The sequence below is a fragment of the Myotis yumanensis genome, unplaced genomic scaffold, assembly GCF_028538775.1.
Source record: "Myotis yumanensis isolate MYYU_CA2020_CCGP unplaced genomic scaffold, mMyoYum1.0.hap1 SCAF_10, whole genome shotgun sequence".
NCBI lineage: Eukaryota > Metazoa > Chordata > Mammalia > Chiroptera > Vespertilionidae > Myotis > Myotis yumanensis.
The window spans coordinates 41,564,016-41,582,619 of NW_027223761.1; the positions used below are offsets into that span (position 1 = coordinate 41,564,016).

At 37.7% G+C, this 18,604-nt stretch overlaps 3 protein-coding genes across 3 annotated transcripts; 1 reads left to right on the forward strand and 2 right to left on the reverse strand.

Annotated features, from left to right (window-relative positions):
* The first annotated feature begins 281 nt into the window (after positions 1-281).
* LOC139018162 (olfactory receptor 51F2-like) lies at positions 282-1,226 on the forward strand. The gene has a single exon (XM_070426807.1). It carries the CDS (start codon positions 282-284, stop codon positions 1,224-1,226), a length of 945 nt encoding a protein of 314 aa, XP_070282908.1.
* Positions 1,227-7,606: 6,380 nt separating this feature from the next.
* LOC139018164 (olfactory receptor 51F2-like) lies at positions 7,607-8,557 on the reverse strand. The gene has a single exon (XM_070426808.1). The coding sequence runs from the start codon at positions 8,555-8,557 to the stop codon at positions 7,607-7,609; it is 951 nt and encodes a 316-aa protein (XP_070282909.1).
* Positions 8,558-16,746: 8,189 nt separating this feature from the next.
* On the reverse strand, positions 16,747-17,688 carry LOC139018165 (olfactory receptor 51F2-like). Its single transcript, XM_070426809.1, has one exon. The coding sequence runs from the start codon at positions 17,686-17,688 to the stop codon at positions 16,747-16,749; it is 942 nt and encodes a 313-aa protein (XP_070282910.1).
* Positions 17,689-18,604: the final 916 nt, after the last annotated feature.

Below are 18,604 nucleotides of genomic sequence, written 5' to 3' on the forward strand. Positions count from 1 at the left end.
GAAGAACAGAGAAAAGTATTTATGCTAATAGAAGTCAGAAGAATGGTTACTATAGAAGAGGACATTGATGAGGATGAAGTGTTAGGAACTCTCCTGGGTTGGTGGTAATATTTTATCAGTTGATCTTGGAAGGCGTTACAGGAGTGTATACAGATGTCAAATTTCATTGAGCTGTACTCTAAAGTTCTGTGAACTAAATATATATCATCTAAAAATAATTTTGAAATTCTAAATTCAGAAAGTCAAGATCTTATAAGAGAATTCTGCCTGTTCAGACTGTAATGTCATCCTACCATAACTCTACTCTCCCTACCTTCCTCTTGACTGGAGTCCCTGGACTTGAATGGGCCCATGCCTGGATCTCCATCCCCTTCTGCTGCCTCTATTTAACTGCCCTCTCTGGGAATACCTTGATCCTATTTGTAGTCCTCACTGAGCCAAGCCTCCATGAGCCTATGTACTATTTCCTCTCCATGTTGTCCACCACTGACATTGGCTTATGCATCTCTACACTGGTAACAGTACTGGGAATATTCTGGGTCAATGCACGGGAAATCAGCTTGAATGCTTGCTTATCACAGATGTTCTTCATTCACCTCTTCACTTTCATGGAATCCTCAGTGCTCTTGGCTATGGCCTTTGATCGTTTTGTGGCCATTTCTAACCCCTTGAGATATGCTACCATTCTAACTCATGCAAGGATTGCACAAATTGGCATGGCAGTCATTACCAGGGGGACTGTCATTCTGACACCACTAGTCTTACTTCTTAAGCGTCTATCATTCTGCCACAGCCACGTGCTCCATCACTCCTACTGCTTCCACCTTGATGTGATGAAGCTCTCGTGTTCAGATACAAAGATCAATAGTGCATTTGGACTATTTGCAATTATCTCTACTGCTGGAGTGGACTCTATCTTGATTCTGCTTTCCTATGTCTTGATCATTCGCTCAGTTCTCAACATTGCATCCCCAGAGGAGAGGAAAAAGGCCTTCAGCACCTGCATTTCTCATATCACTGCTGTGGCCATATTCTACATCCCTTTGATCAGCCTGTCTTTTGTTCACAGATTTGGAAAACATGCTCCACCCTTTGTGCCCACACTCATTGCTAATTTATACTTGCTTATTCCCCCTGTGATGAATCCCATCATCTATAGTGTGAAAACAAAGCAGATTCAAAAAGTTATGCTCAAACTTCTCTGTTCCAAGAGAACTCATATTTAACAGTCATTGCTCCCTTAAAATCCCATCTCAAAGTCAATGAAAATTTATCACAACTCGGAGTTATAAAGCTATGCAATTTTAGAGTTGTATGGAACTAGAAATTATCCAAATTAAACATATCTACAATGTAGCTAATCCTAGTTAAAGTAATCATTTTCTAGACCAAAATACTAACTTAGATTCTCACTACCTCTCAGTTGCCCTATTCCCATAAATGACTAACTGACCTCCCATCTCTATGCTGTTTCTGCCAAAAACTGCCTGTCATTCATTTTGAATTAACTTTCCAAATATCCAGCTCAAATAAAATTTAAAAACAAACCAATAAGCAACTCTTCCATGTTTATTTCTCATCTAACAACTAAATAAAGCATTAATTCATCTCTGTGATAAAGTCCTCCACAATTTAGGTTCAACTTTCCTTTAAAGTTTGATCTACCTTTTTCTTTTTTCACCTACTCTGCAGTCTAAGAAAACCAGTCTGCTAACTGCTCCATCATGCAGCTTTCCTAATAGTGGGCTTTACTCTTGACATCAACCTTGACACCCACTCCTTTACCTTGAAATACTACATGTGCCAAGGCTCATCTTTAAATATCTTCTCCATTAAATTTTCATGACTGCTTCAATTATATCTGATCTTTCCTTCTCATAATTTGCCTGCTATGGTGATTTCTCTATATCTATTTGTTTTTCCTTCATGTGTTTTTGACCATATGTTGTATGTACATACTAGTAGTAGTTCTGGTATAAAGCAGTAAATTCCCTTAATTAAAAAATGTCTGTGTTTTCTCTGATGCTGCTACAATACCTAAAAGTTTATCTTCCACACAGCAGATAGTCAATGATAGATGTTAAATTGTACTGAACATAAGAGACTATCAAATAGTCATCCATCTGAATAATTTCAGTGATAAGTCATTCAATTCAATGTTTGGCATGTGTAACATAAGAAATTTTTCTTATAACTGATTTCATCTTTTCTGTCTATATTATCTAGCAATTGATCATAGCTCTGACTTTCCAAACCATATAGGCAAAGGCCAATGTGGGGGCCTGAGATCTCAATCTCAGGAACTTATCCCTGTTTGCATAAAGCTCAATTTGACTAAGAATAATTCAACTCATTTTTTTCATGAATAAATGTTCTTTAGAACTATTATGTAATTTAAAAAAAATTTTCAGGTGCCAAAGATAAAAACTAATGCTTACTCACCCTTTCCTCCTGCATCCTATAAATCTGTATTTTCTTTCTATTATAACAACAAAATATCTCTTCCTTCCATTCTTAAACCTAGTCTAGGACACTAAAATCTTTCAACTAAGTCAGTTTTCTTATAGGTTTCTTGGTCTCCAATCTTGTCCTTTTTCCTCCTATTTTTTCATAAAAACAATCAGGAAAAAAGGGTTTTCAAATTAAATTTTAGTTATATGAGAAATAATAAATATACTTTCATTAATAAGAGATTTTATAGAAAAGACCAAAGTCCTCCTTGATATATTCCCTCAAGTCCAATCTTTCTAATTTCTCCATAGCAAATCACTTCATAAGTTTGACACTTATCTCACCTTTTTATGCATTTGTATCCATAGGTATGGGAAATATAAAATTTAAAGCAAAATTTATCAATTGTATTTCAGACAGTAACAAAATTCCTTGGGGATACTTTGCCTTTTCTTTCAAAAACTACATTAAAAACAACAAGAGAAACTTGCTCATTACTCAAAACTCCTACATATCTCACTCACTTCTTTACAAAGAATGATAAGACTGTGTAACACTTTACCACATGAGGCATCACCAGCTCAGAGTTTTGTGGCCATTAAAGTAGAACTAATAAAACCAAGCACATACTCCCAAATTATATTCTTATTCATCTTCCAACACAACACATATTGAGCATATATGATAAGCCAGGTATTATTAGGACAGATATTAAGACCATAAGAATCAACAAGACTAACTTCTTGCTTTAAGTTAGCTTAATGAGGAATATAACTTGAAAAAATGTAATGTCATTAAAATTTTTATTACAGATATGCCCTCTTTCAAGAAAACTCAATAAAGGACACATACATTGAAAAATTTAAATTATAAAAACTTACTAATCTACTAATCTACTCTTTAGGAATGCCCAATGAAATATCCTAATATTATGGAAATGTTAGTAACATTTTGAAAGCATGAATGACAATGGCTAAAATGAACACTTTGCCCATTAGACCAAGCTTCCAAATATATACTTCCAAGAATTGGTATCTCTCTGTCCTGATTTGTTTTCTTAAAGTATACATAATAAAGAATTAAGTTTTGTTTAATCTTAGAATAAATTAGATCTTGTTATCTAGCATTCTTACATACTATAGGCTCAATACATGAAATCCGTGCACTGGTAGGGTCCCTAGCAGCTGCTGGCTGCCAGCCGGGTACACCTGCCCTTCTCCCAGTCGCCTGCCACCACCACCAGCCAGGGCCTCCCTCCCTTCCCCCAGCTGGCCCCGCCCCCTGGTAAAACTCCTGGATGAACTACTGGTAGAGGAGAAAAGTTGCATACTTCGCTCTTATTATATAGGATAATTTAATTACCATTGATTCAATCTTTCATTTATTGTGTGCCTACTTTTCCGGACATTGCACAATATGATAGTGTGGCAGAGACAAATAAGATATTGTCATGATTAGTGAAATAAAATATGTAGATAAGAAAGTAAACAATCAAAATCTGAAGTATTTTGTGTGATGTATTACAATATTGATACTAGTAATAGACAAATATATCAATTGACCATCCATCCATTATGCCCACAGCCAATCAGGAGTGAGTATGCAAATTAACCCAACAAAGATGGCGGACCTGTGGGCTGCATGCATGCAGGCAGGGGCCAAGCGGCCTGGGGTGGGGCGGGATGAAGAGCCGAGCAGGAGAGCGGACAGAGAGCGGGAAGCTTGGGGAGCTTGGCAGAGTGGTTGGGGTCCAGGGGATGCCACTGGTGTGTCTGGTCCTGTCAGCCCAGCCTGGGGTAGCTTAAGTTCCTGCTCCTTTTGGTTTCTGCAGCCTCTGGACTAGAAGCAGACACCAAGAGCCCGGGGAGCCCCAGGAATGCTGGGAATCATAGTTCTGGCGGCAGACGCCTTGCGGATTTTCCTAGACACTAGAGCAAAGTGAGCCTGGAGCAAGTTACTGTTGCGGGTGGCGGATGGAGGGAAAGCAAAGGTGAGAGACATAAGTAAAGTCAGAGTTTCTAGGAAAAATTAAAAGGAAGATATCCAGCAACTTCTAGGAATCTCCACCAATGGAGCAAAGGGGAAAAAAAGACTTTTATTATTCTGTGAGCACCAAACCAAACTGGGTTGGGGTCTCAGACAATTCGCTTGCAGGTCATATGATTGCAAAAACAGACAAAAACTCCCAGATTGGAGCGGTCTCCCTGAAGGGCTCCCAGATTGGAGAGGGTGCAGGTCGGCCTGAGGACCCACCCCCCATGCACGAATTTTGTGCACTGGGCCCCTAGTATACACTATAAGCAGAAGGAGTAATAAGAATATATAAGAAGAATGTATAATCCAACCTGGAATGATCAGGAAACAATTGCAATGTGTTGAGAGATCAATTTCAAAATGGCAGCAAGAGGAGATCTGTGAACATGCTCCCCAGGGAAAGTACTATAATAGCAAAAATCATATATAGATACAGGTATATACATTTAAATCCTCTGGAAATTGCTTTAAAGTGAAAAACCATTTATTTTAAGAAAATCTGTTAAATCACTGTAAGAATAGTCATTGTTCACTTGAATTGCAGCCAGCTTTCATCCTCATTCCCTCTCCCCCCTCACCCCCTCCCAGCTCAGCACATTGATAGCTCCACTCCTAGTAGGTGTAGTCAAGGACACAGGACTTCCTTCCCCACTTTCTTACCCCACCTCCATTCCCACCAGCTCCTCAGTGTTAGGCTATAGTATCTCCCAGGAAGGTCAGACTATAGTATTTCTCATTCCCCACACCCCAGCTCTAATTGTGGAAGTTAAATTCAGGTGAGTGCAGTCAAGAAGTCAGTGGCTTCATCCAGCCAGCCCTACTCATATGGCAGAGACTCAATTCCAGGCATGACAGTCAGAGAATACTGGGGACCACAATCACCATTCTCCTAGCTTCTATCATAAGGCAGAGCTGCAAGCTGAAAAGTTGAAAAGACTGTATGCTCTCCTGTCTAGTGCCATGCATATAAAGCAGGGGTTTAGCTCCAAGAGAAGTAAGCCATGATGAAATTAAATTATAAATTAATAACAAAAATTTGGAAATTTGAAAATTAAACAATACATTCATAATCAAAAGTCCATAAAAGAAATCACAAAGGAAATCAGAAAAAATTTTGAGGTGAATGAAAGTGTGAGGTGAAATGAAAGAGTGCTTATAGGAAAATTTATAGCCTTAAATGTCTATATTGAACAAAGAAATATCTAAACTCAATTACCTAATCCTCCACTTTAATATTCTGAGGGGAGGGGAAAAACTAAAGTCAAGAAAAAGAAAAAAATAATAATGATTGCATTGGTGGAAATTAATGAAATAGAGAATTGGAAAAAAAAAATAAATACGATCAACAAAACCAAAAGTTTTTTCTTTGGATAAATTGACAGCTGTTTCCAAAATACATGTTGAATTTTAAGACACCTAGTGCTGGAACTGACCAGAAGACCCTGAGTGACGGATGAATAATTACTCTGACACATGTTTCTGTGAAAGAGAAGGCTAAGGGACTGCCTGGCTAAAGAAACCAGACAGCCCTATTTGCCTGCCTCCTTAGGCTTTTATTGTAGCAACAGCTTGAACTAAAATTGACCTCTAGATACTATCAGCAGGGTAAAGTATCCTTGAGAAAACATATGCATCTGTAGTGTTCTTTAAACAAGGGCATGTCTAAAGACTAAACATAGAAATAAACACCTGGGGGTTCAGACTTGTTTGGAAAAGTCAAGGCCCTCAACCTTTCGAAGAATCCTTCGTGCAGACTTTAAAACCAACTCTCATTTTTCCCCACAACCTAGAATAGCCAAAATCATCTTGCGGGGGGTGGGGGTGGGGAGTGCAAAGTTGGAGGATTCACATTTAACAATTTCAAATTTTACTACAAAGCTACAGTCATCCAGACAGTGTGGTTCTGCATAGGATAGATATAGAGGCCAATGGAATAGAATTGAGAATACAAAATAAACTTTCACATTTCTTGTTGAGTTTTTTAAAAATATTTTTTAAATATATTTTATTGATTTTTTACAGAGAGGAAGGGAGAGAGATAGAGAGTTAGAAACATCGATGAGAGAGAAACATCGACCAGCTGCCTCCTGCACATCTCCCACTGGGGATGTGCCCGCAACCCAGGTACATGCCCTTGACCGGAATCGAACCTGGGACCTTTCAGTCCCCAGGCTGACGCTCTATCCACTGAGCCAAACCGGTTTCAACTAAAAATATTTTTTTATTTATTTCAGACAGGAATCATGAATCTGTTTGATTCCCAGTCAGGACACATGCCATGGTTGCAGGCTCAATCCTCAGTAGGGGCCGTGCAGGAGACACCCTATCAATCATCTCTCTGATCATTGACATTTCTATCTCTCTCCCTCTCCCTTCTCTCTGAAATCAATAAAAATATTTTTTAAATAATCTAAAATTTGCTGTAGCAAAAGTTGCACAATTCTGTAAATAATAAAAATATTAAACTTTTACATATTGAATGGGTAAATTGTACTGTCTGTGAATTAAATTATAATGAAACTGTCACATTAAAAATAAACAAAAATGACTGCACATAACATAAGGAAGGTGGGGAGAGCACATATGCAGAAATTACTCTTACCTTAAAAAAAAAAGAAGAAAATATGTTTGAGAAAAAGATAAATTATAGTAACACTAGAATATAAATAAAAATATAATCAGCAATCTATAAATTTGGGGAATCTGTGAAATGTAGAACAAAGATAAAATAACATTGATAGATGAAACTATAGCCCAAAATAAGTACAGGAGAATATTGAAGGGGAAGAGGAGGCTACTCGAAGACATGCTCTAAATTCTGAGCGTTGGATTGGAGAATTCTACTGAAATCTCAAGTCATTTTACTTCTCTTCCTCAAACCTAACTTAGCTCTATTTGTGCCATATTTTAGGTCACAGAGAAACATGCCTATCTGAAAAAAAAATAGTGATAGAGAATTTTTACCTTAAATTTATTTCTGTAGCCCCCAGCCTTCTTACTTAAAGTTAAAGAGATCTTTAGGGATGCTTCAGTCCAAGCATAAGACTCAACATTTTAACTCCTGTAAGTGGCATTTTACTCATCTATTTAATGACCAGAAATAGGAAATTAAAAAACCCATCTAGTTCTTTGCTGCACTGGGATGGAGAACTTTCAGCACAGCCCTGCGTATCTGTTTGGTCTTCACACTGTAGATAATGGGGTTCATCACAGGGGGGATCAGCAGGTAGGCATTGGCAATCATAGTATGTACATATGGTGGGGCCTGGTTCCCAAATCTGTGAACAAAGGACAAACTGATCAATGGGATATAGAATACAGCAACAGCCCCAATATGGGAGATGCATGTGTTGAAGGCTTTCTTCCTTTCTTTTGAGGATGCAATGCTGAGGACAGTCTTAATGATCAAAACATAAGAAAGGATGATAAAGACCGAGTCTACTCCAGCAGTGGTGATCAGGGCAGTCAATCCAACTGCACTATTAATCCTGGTGTCTGTGCATGAGAGCTTCATCACATCCGGGTGGAAACAATAGGAGTGGTGGAGCACATGGTTGCGACAGTAGGATAGTCTTTTCAGAAGCAACACCATAGGAGTCAGTATTACTGTCCCTCTGGTGATGATTGCTACTCCAATCTGTGCTATTTTAAGATCAGTTAAGATAGAGGCATATCTAAGAGGATTAGAAATGGCCACAAAACGATCAAAAGCCATGGCCAACAACACTGAAGATTCCATGACAGTGAAAAGTTGAATGAAAAACATCTGTGACAAGCAGGCATTAAAGCTGATCTTCCGGGCATTGAACCAGAATATACCCAACATGGTGACTAGGGTGGATATGGACAAACCGAGGTCAGTGGTGGACAGCATGGAGAGGAAATAAAACATGGGTTCGTGGAGGCTGGGCTGAGTGACAATGGCAAAGAGAATCAGGCTGTTTCCTGAGAGGGCAGTTATATAGAGAAGGCAGAAGGGAATGGAGATCCAGATGTGGAAGGCTTCCAGCCCAGGAACACCAGTTAGCAGGAAAATGATGGAAGAGGATGTGGTATTCTGGAACATTGACATGTTGGACTCAAACTGCAGAATCTTAATCTGAGTATCCTGCAATGATAAATCATATTTCTCTAAAATGCAGTCAACTTGAAATTAATTCCTTCACCAGATAAACATTTATAAAAGATAATCTCTATATTATATAAAAAGCTCACAAAGATTGGTTTAAAAAAAGAAAACTAAGATCACATCTAATCAAGGAGCATAAAATAGGAAATGAACGATTATGTGAGGATACAGACCTTGTACACAAACAAATCTAATAGAGGCCTACTTTATTTGAATTCACATGTCTGTTCAGGGAGGTTTATACCCATTCACTTCCTGATTTCACTTGGTCAGCAGTCAATAAGTATTTGTTGAAATATGTCTATAGAGCTGTACAAAATTTTAGATGAACAGCAAACAATATATGCAGTGATTCAATTTAGTCAATAAAGTAAGTTAACTTCCAGTGACCCAAAAAGGAATCTTCTCTTTATCACCTGAGTACTTTCTGTCAATCAGGTTGATTATATCTAATCATAATGAAGAGCTAACATTTGTTGAGCCCCTACTATCTGTTAGTAGTTGTGATAATATCCTGTATGAACATACATCCTATTTGCAATCTCATAACTTGAACTGTACCTAATTAATTTTCATACCTCATAACCAGTATAAACAATCAAGACAATGACAATCAGGACTATTTGAGTATAGAGAGTCTCCAAGGTCAGTATTATAAATATTTTGATCTTATGAACTTTTAATTGGCATCCCAAATTAATTTTTTAGGATTACTGATGGGTTCAAGCATGGACTGATATACATATCAACTGAACAACCTACAGGATGTGTTACTAAACAGTGTGTGTCTGGAATTCTCTATCTCTAAAGTAATGATAATATATATACTGCATAGAATTATTGTGAGGATTAAATTAGTTAATGTTTGAGAAAAACTTGGCTATGTAACTGTAATGTGAAAAATCACCAAATATTAGGTATTGTCACTTTTAAAAATTAAAGTTAACATCATACCATAATTTCTTTCACTTCATTTTCCACTTTTATTTGCATGTCCCTTATACTTATCCACATGCCTTATCATCTGATAGCAGAGAGAAAATATAGATATATTATCTGTCTGACTTAGACAGTGTCCCCTGATTAATATTTTCTTTATGTGGTCCCTTCTTCCTGCACATCTGACTTTTCAACCTTTCTTAATTCCTTCCTTAATGAGAGTAACTCTATGCTCCTTTTCAAAGACAACACTACCACCCAGCTTCTCAAACACTTTTGGAATTTTAGTTTAACATTAAATTATTGGGTACATGTTATAATCCATACAATAGGGATACAGAAGCAAATTAGACATGGCACCTGCCCTCAAGGATATTAGTAGATAGTGAAGAAAATGAATGTGTAAACAGACAAGTAAAATGCAGTATGACATACACACTAAAGGGTTTGTGTTTAAAATATAGAGATTGTATATATGAAAAAGTTGTGTGGGGAAAGGTCAAGAAAGGCTTTCTTGAGGACATGAAGACAACTTGTGCAGGAGACGATAGGTAAAAATCACCGTGAAGAAGTTCTAAGCATGTCCAAGGTAAGTGGATTTCAGTATTCTAGAATGCCACTATAGCGTGAGATACAGTGTGTTAAAAGGTCATGTTTGAAGGTAACAGGGGTCCAATATGGAATTAACTTTAAGATAGTAAGGAATGTGGAAATTATTTAAACACTGAAAAAAAATGAATACAAGATCTCTTTCTGCTCCAAGAAGTAACTCCAACATTTTTTATTTTTTCTTTGATTTATATTCCTTTTCATTTGTAACATTAGCATAGTTTTTAAATGTGCCAACTTCATTTTCAAGCTAAACACAATGTAAAACAAAAAACAAACACAAACACACAATAAAAAAAATCGTCTCTTATTAACCCTGCTGCCCTGTAGCATGAATATCCTTCGTTTAACCAACAATTTATTGAACATTTGTTTATCCTCATTTCCCTAATGGTTCACATCTACAGTTGAAATCTGGCTTCTTTTTAGACTGAAACATACTCTTTCGCATTAGTTCTCTGTTGCTGCATAAAAACTAGCACAAATGCATGACTTAAAATAAGACACCTCCCTTATCTCACCATTTCAGTAAGTCAGACATCTGACACAACATGAATAGGATCTCTGCCCAGGATCTCACATTGAGCTCCTTGTGGTGTAGGACTAAGGTCTCCATTTTCTTGCTGCTGTGGGCTGGAGGTAGTTCTTAGCTCCCAGCCATGTAGATCTGTCACAACATGATATTTGCATCTTCTACTCCAGTAGAGGAATCTCTCTGCTGTTTCTTGTCTCTTTTAAAGGCTCAAATGATTAGGTCATTCTAATCCAGCATAATTTCCTTTTGATTAATTCAAAGTCAAATAATTTGGGACCTTATTTACATCTGTAAACTCCCTTTGCTATACAATATAACATAATAACAGACGTGATACCCCATCACATTCATAGGTTCACTCACACTCAAGTTGTGGGTTTTATACTGGACAAGGACTTAGGGCACAAGAACCTTGAGGGCCCTTTTAGAATTGTGCCTACACAACTGTCTAGGTCATTCAATCTAAAAACTACTATAGATTCAGATCTTACAAAGCCTTTGATTCTAAATTCTAAAGACTCATTATTTTCTCCTTTGGTCAATTTATCGATTCAACATTAATTTGTTTACATCTGGAAGCATTTTGTGGCATCACCTTCTCTATGTCAAGTCAGAAGGAAATGCTCCTTCCACTGGAGTCACATTCTTTTTTGTTAGTTCATCTGGAATAGAAGTTGTTCCATTGTATGATCAGAGTTTTTAAAAATGTGCCTCTTCCAATAACATAAAGTACTGGCAGATAAATAATTGCTTATTTATCATTTAGTCCCAGTACCTTTGCACTGTATTGCACAGTGTGATAAGATAATAGATACTTTTTGATACAATTTAAAACCAAAACTCATTATTTGCTCCATTGGATCATTTATCAAGTCAACATTAATCTGAACTGAAAAACTCTAGAAATATATCAGGATCTCAACACATTTCAGATGATCATTTAATTCATGTCATGAAGCCTAAAATTACACATGTGACTATTGGAAGAATCTCACTAAACTCTCTTTTATTCTCACAAAATGAGTACTGTGTGTGTTGGTTTGGTTTTTCTTTGTTTTTTTAAACATATTTTTAATTTATTTCAGAAAGAAGGAAGAGGGAGAGAGAGAGAAAAAACATCAATTAGAGAATCATCATTGATTGGCTGCCTTCTGCACACCCCCTACTGGGGATCAAGCTGGCAACCTGGACATGTACCCTGACCAAGTATCAAACCATGACCTCCTGGTTCATAGGTCAACATTCAACCACCAAGCCTCAAGAGCCTGGCTATGTTGATTTTTTTAAAAAATATATTTTATTGATTTTTTTTTTTTTACAGAGAAGAAGGGAGAGGGATAGAGAGTTGGAAACATCGATCAGGTGCCTCCTGCACACCCCCTACTGGGGATGTGCCTGCAACCAAGGTACATGCCCTTGACCAGAATCAAACCTGGGACTCTTCAGTCCACAGGCCGACGCTCTAGCCACTGAGCCAAACTGGTCAGGGCTGTATTGATTTGTTTGACGGCCAAATATGCCTTAGCATTTTAAGGTAAATTTTGATGTGCCTCTTTCCATTTTTTTTTATCATTATTCTCTCCTTATATGAAGATAATATTCCAGTCCCACTGTAGCAGCATGCTGCAGGTTCTGTGCAGGAATACTTTGAGTTGTCTCTCTCCCCTGAACTAGAAAGCCATTAATATGCTTATAGGGTCGGCTAACCTAGGTTCAAATGGTGGCTCTGCCACCAATTAGCTGTGGTTCTCCAAATAAGCACATTAGAATCTAGTTCTGTGAAACTGGAAGCTTACTAAAAGCATTAATGTCTAAGGATTAAATGAGTCAGCATTTACAAAGCATTTAACCTGCTAACTAGTACATGGGAGGCATTTAATAGTAGTAAGTGTGGATGAGAATGATGTGGGTGGTAGACGGGGGCAGTAAAGCCAGCTGCTCTCAGGTGATGATTTTGAAATGTAGAACAACCAACCAGAAAACTCACAACTGCAAGGGCAGGCTGGGGACTTTCTAAACGTCAAGACATATGGCACACAGATCAAAGAAACCCAGCCAGTTAGACTATAGTGTCCCCAATACAGATTTCGGGGAAAAGCTTCCTACCGTTTTCTCTAGGCACTCATGAGAGCTCATTGCAGTTCATGCATCTTTCCCATTCTTAAAGGAAACCAGTATGTGTAAAGTCTGATGTTTTCCCTGAATGCAGTAGTTTTACTTACAAAGTATGAAGATGTGGTCCTTCCTGCCCTCTTTGCCAGGAAGGTCCTCAGGAGCTGGGGAAGCGTTTTCTTCAGGGAAGGGTGGTATATATAAGCACCTTGACCCCAGCTGCCTGAAATGTCTTAATCAGAAAACTCTTGGGAAATAGAACTGTTCTAATGCAGGAATCTCTATTGGCAAAACTTGGGAGCAAGGGTAGCTTTCCTTTTATGTTTTTCTTTTCCTGTTCACAGTATCCCATTCTCTTCCTTTTGCCGTGTGTGTGTGTGTGTGTGTGTGTGTGTGTGTGTGTGCATCTTCACATATTGCCTGAGAATGCTGCTTAGCATTTTCTTTTTTTGATTGGCAAAAATCTTCATGTAGGGGATTATTTTTAAAAAACTGAAAAACTTTAAAGTACATTAAAATTAATAGGCAGTATCAAGTTTAGATATAGAAATAATCATAGTGAAAATGTGTAAATATCCCCCTACTTAATTTTTATTGTTGTTTAAGACTTTAATTTTTAGAGAAGTTTTAAGTTCACAGCAAAATTAAAAAAAAAATACAAGGAATGCCCAAATACACCTTGCCCCCACACATACGTACCTTTCCCCATTAGTACCATCCCCCCCCACCCCAACCAGATGGTACATTTGTTACAACTGACTAACCTATATGGATACATCATTATCACTCAAAGTCCACAGGTCACCTGAGAGCTCCCTTTTCTTAAATCCTGACTCTTAAACCACCCCTGAGTTTCTTGCACTGAAACTACTGAGCCAATATAAATAACTATTTTTGGAAAGATATATTTATTTAAATGCCTCTATCCTCGCTCTGGGAATTCTTTTCTATAACCAGACCACCAGGAACATATGAATAGACAGCTCCCAGTACTAAGTCTCATATCCATGGATATCACAACATGCATTGGATCTCAGTTATTTTTTAAGGTGGAAGAACTAAGGCTAAGATTAGAAAACTGAGGCTCAGAGGAATCATGTTCTCACATTCACCCAACGAGTCAATAGCAGATTTAGGAACTGAATTTTCTCCTTTCTGACTCCAAATGCCATGTTTTCTACCAGTCCTTACTTTAAAAGAACTCAATTTTTTAAAAATTGTGGAATGAATGAATATGAGCTCCTGACTGTATTCTATATTTGTAAAAACTTTTAAACATTGCAGCAATTATTTTTAAGTTAACATAATAAATGAATCAGTTGAATATCTACTACTGAGTTAACCAATTTCTGAGCTGTTGGTTTTATAAACTATCTGAATATCATACAGTCCCTGATGCATTCAGAAAATATTTCAATGCACTAAACACTGACATCGTGCAAAGAAAAATTCTTGGGTGTGGAAGGGGAAGTTATTCAACCCTATCCTGTGCTTTTTGAAAAGTCATCCCAGGAAGCAGCAGTCTTTATTTATTATTTATTTACTTACTTACTCATTTGTTTTTTAATAAATTTGATGTATAAAATCATGTATATTTAAGATGTAGTGTGTGTTGCTTTGCTACATTTATATATTATAATATGATTTCTAATGTACCAATATTTATTACATTAATAATCATAGCATAACATTATTGTCTATATCCATTATACTGTGTAGTAGATCTCTATGACTGTTTTACTACTCATTACTAGTTTGTTCCCTTAAACACCATCACTCTTATCCACCCCCTACTCCCCAGTAATCACCATTTTACCCTGTTTTAAAAAGGTTTAGCTTTTTAGATTCTACATATAAGTGATATCATACAGTCTTGTCTTTCTCTCTCTGATTTATCTTACTTAGCATACTGTGTTCAAGATCCACTCATGTTGTCACAGATGGAAGAATATATTCCTTTTTCATGGGTGAGCAATATTCTATTGTGTATATATACCACATTTTTTTATCCATTCACCATTGATGGGTATTTGGGTCATCTTCATATCTTGGTTATTGTGAATAATGCTGCAATAAACATGAGAGTGTATATATCTCTTTCAAATCCTGTTTTCATTTCCTTTGAGTGGAAATGCTGGATTATATACCAGAAGTGGAATTGCTGGATTATATAGTAGATTTATTTTTAATTTTTTGAGGAACCTCTTTGTTGTTTTCTATAGTAGTTGGACCAATTTATACTCCCACCATCAATATAAGGGTTTCCTTTTCACCACATCTTTGCCAGAACCTGTTGATACCTGAGCAGATAGTCTTGTAAAGTGAAAGAGAAGAGAGATTATCTCAATCTCACAAACTTAAAAAATAAAGATAAAAAGTCCTTCTGTCCTAAGGTCAGGGAATCAGTCCCTACCCAATCTTGTCCTCTTAAACCATCTCCAAAGTGGTTCTCTTTTGCAGGAGAATTCATGAGAAGTTCTCAGAAAGACAGAGCAAGCAGATTTAAGAAAGAAAACCTTTATGAAGAGTCCAGAAGCTGCCTGGTGAGAGATATTTACCCAGCAGGAACACAAATTCCTAGGAAAAAACTCAAATAGCTGTGTCCTGCTAACCTTTGTGCCCCAACTGACAGAGTATGAAGGGCAATTTTTTTTCAGTCTACTTCCCCAAAGGATAGTCCTAGAGATGAATTTCAATTCCACTTCTTATTCAATAGCAATTTGACCCTGAACAGCTGCAAGTCAAAGCTTTACTAGGGCAAAAGTAGGGGACAAATGGTGTTAATGAATTTCCCATGTGTTTGCTCACCAGTAGTCTGCCAGTATCACAGCAATCATAAGACATAGAATAAAGTAGGAATGGATTTGCTCAGTTTTCTTCTATGATTATGCATATGTTCCAAACATTTTTGTGGTGATAGTTGCACAACTCTCTAAATATAATAAAACCATTAAATTTTGTACATTAAATGGATGAATTGTGTGATATGTGAATTCTATCACAGTAACAATACTGTTAAAACAAAAACAAAGATGAATTCAAGATTATAAGTAAAGTGGAGAGAGCACACATGCCCAAACTACTCTCACCCTAGAATGGGGAGAATTTGAGTTGAACTAAAGATTAACTTAGTAGTATCACTGGCTAACAGTATAATGAGTAATTTATAAATTTGGAAAATTCGTGAAAAATAGAACAAATGATGAAATAACATTGATAGATGAAACTACAGCCAAAATTTTATACAGGAGAATACAGAAGGGAAAGTGGAAGCTATTAAAAGGGACATTTCAAGTACTGAAGTGTTAGATTGGAGAACTCCATTTAAAAATCTGTGGAATCCAATGAACAAAATATGTAGAATCTAATTTAATGAACAAAATAAACTGATGAACAAAGCAGAAACAGAGGCATGGATACATGGAACAGACCGACAGCTGTCAGAGGTGAGTTGAGTGCCTGGATGAAAGAAGGTAAAGGGATTAATAAATTACCAGTTCATCATAATAGAGTGGAAGCATATAGAAACACTAGAGGCCAAGTGCACGAATTCATGAATGGGTGGGGTCTGGCTGGCCCGCCTTGATGGGGGGTGATAGGAGGCTGGGCCAACTGGGGGAAGTGGCTGTAGGCAGTTGGCTGGCAGGCCCTTCCCCTGATCGGGGTGGAGGAGGGTAATCCGGGCGGAGTTGGCCAGGAGGAGAGGACGATGGAGATTGGGGGTGCTGATCAGGGACCTGATTGGGCCAGTTGGCCATCGCAGTGCGCATCATAGCAACCAGTTGTTCCGGTCGTTCCAGTTGTTTCATCGTGCCGATCGCTAGGCTTTTATATATATAGATGCTTTTTCAATATACGGTTGTAACTCATATTGGTAGATTGGTAGATGATATGAGTTAGAGAAGACTTTGTAAAGATATGGTAATCTAAAAATTTCCTAAATTAGCTTAGAAAGAAATATTTTGACCACAGCCTTACGAATTTGCTTGGTCTTTACACTGTAGATTATGGGATTCATAACAGGAGGGATAAGTAGATAAACATTGGCATTGAGAGTGTGCACAAGGGGAGGGGTGTGCTTCCCAAATCTATGCACCAGTGACAGGCTGATCATGGGGATGTAGAAAATGGCAACAGCACTTATGTGTGAGACACAGGTCCCAAAGGCCTTTTTTCTTTCCTCTGGAGAGGCAATGCTGAGCACAGAGTGGATGATCAGAACATAGGAGAGGAGGATCAAGACAGAGTCTAAGCCAGCAGTAGAGACAAGAATGGACAGGCCAAATGCACTGTTGATCTTGGGGTCTGTGCATGAAAGCTTCATCACATCTTGGTGGAAACAATATGAATGGTGCAGAACATGACTACAGAAGGACAGACGCTTAAGGAGCAGAAGTAAAGGCACTAGAGCTGTTGTTCCCCTCATAACTATTGCAAAGCCCACTTTGATGATCCTTGAATTGGTTAAGATTGTGGCATATCTCAGTGGGTTACAGATGGCAATGAACCTGTCAAAGGCCATCGCCAGGAGTACTGAGGACTCCATGAAGGTGAAACCATGGATAAAGAACATTTGGCCAATGCAGGCATCAAAGCTGATTTCTCGAGCATTAAACCAGAAAACACCCAGTATGGTGACCAATGTGGAAAGGCACAGTCCTAGGTCCGTGCAGGATAGCATAGAGAGGAAATAGTACATGGGTTCATGAAGACTTGACTCAGTGATGATGACAAACAAGATCATTCCATTCCCAGTGATGGCAACGGCATAGAGACAACAGAATGGGATAGAGATCCAGGCATGGTAAGTTTCAAAACCAGGGATGCCCGTAAGGAAGAAAACTGCAGGGTGGAAGATGCTCTGATTGAAGGAGGGCATGATGAGTGAAGGAAGTAGCTTTCCCTAGGGAAAGAAAAGCATATCCTGTAAAAATAGGGAAGAAAATCATTTTCATTCTCTTCTATATATTGCATAAAGTACGTTCACTGTGAACCTTGTCCTGTTCTTCAGCAGAAGTGAAGTGCATAGCCAGTTATTTTTTTCTTAGATTTAGTTAATCTAGGGAAAGAGACAGACCACTAAACTGTATGACAACACCGGGGTTTTAGCAAGATTCCCACATGTTATATCTAGGCTTCAGTATATTTCCATCTATGTATGAAACAGGGGGCTAGATAGATAATGGTAACATTTTCCAGTATTTCCATGTGTGATCATGGGCAAATAGGTTAGTTCTGGGTAACCATAGGACAACACCACAGGCAATTCACCCTGCTTTTGTTTACTTATCAGTTTCCAAGGCAAAAACCCTTAAGAGGAGATTAAGATGTATAAGTCCTTGGGAACCCAATGAAAATAAGATAATAAAGATAATATTCAATATTCATCAGAAAATTCAATGAGAAAAATACTTCTGATTGAACAAACACAAAACAACTATTGGTTAAAAAAAAACTACTGGTAAATACTGGGAAAGAACCAATTAAAATTATTCAAATAGCCCTAGCTGGTTTGGCTCAATGGATAGAGTGTCAGCCTGCCAACTGAAGGGTCCCAGGTTCAATTCCAGCCAAGGGCACCTGGGGATGTGCAGGAGGCAGCCAATCAATGATTCTCTCTCATCATTGATGTTGCTATCTTTCCTTCCTTCTCCCTTCCTCTCTTAAATCAATAAAGATATATTTTTTAAAAATTGTTCAAATAGACCACAGTGAGTGATAGATATGATATTAAAGTGTCTAATGTTTAAGCTGTGAACCTGATATTTTTTAAGGAAAATTCTCCCAGAACACAG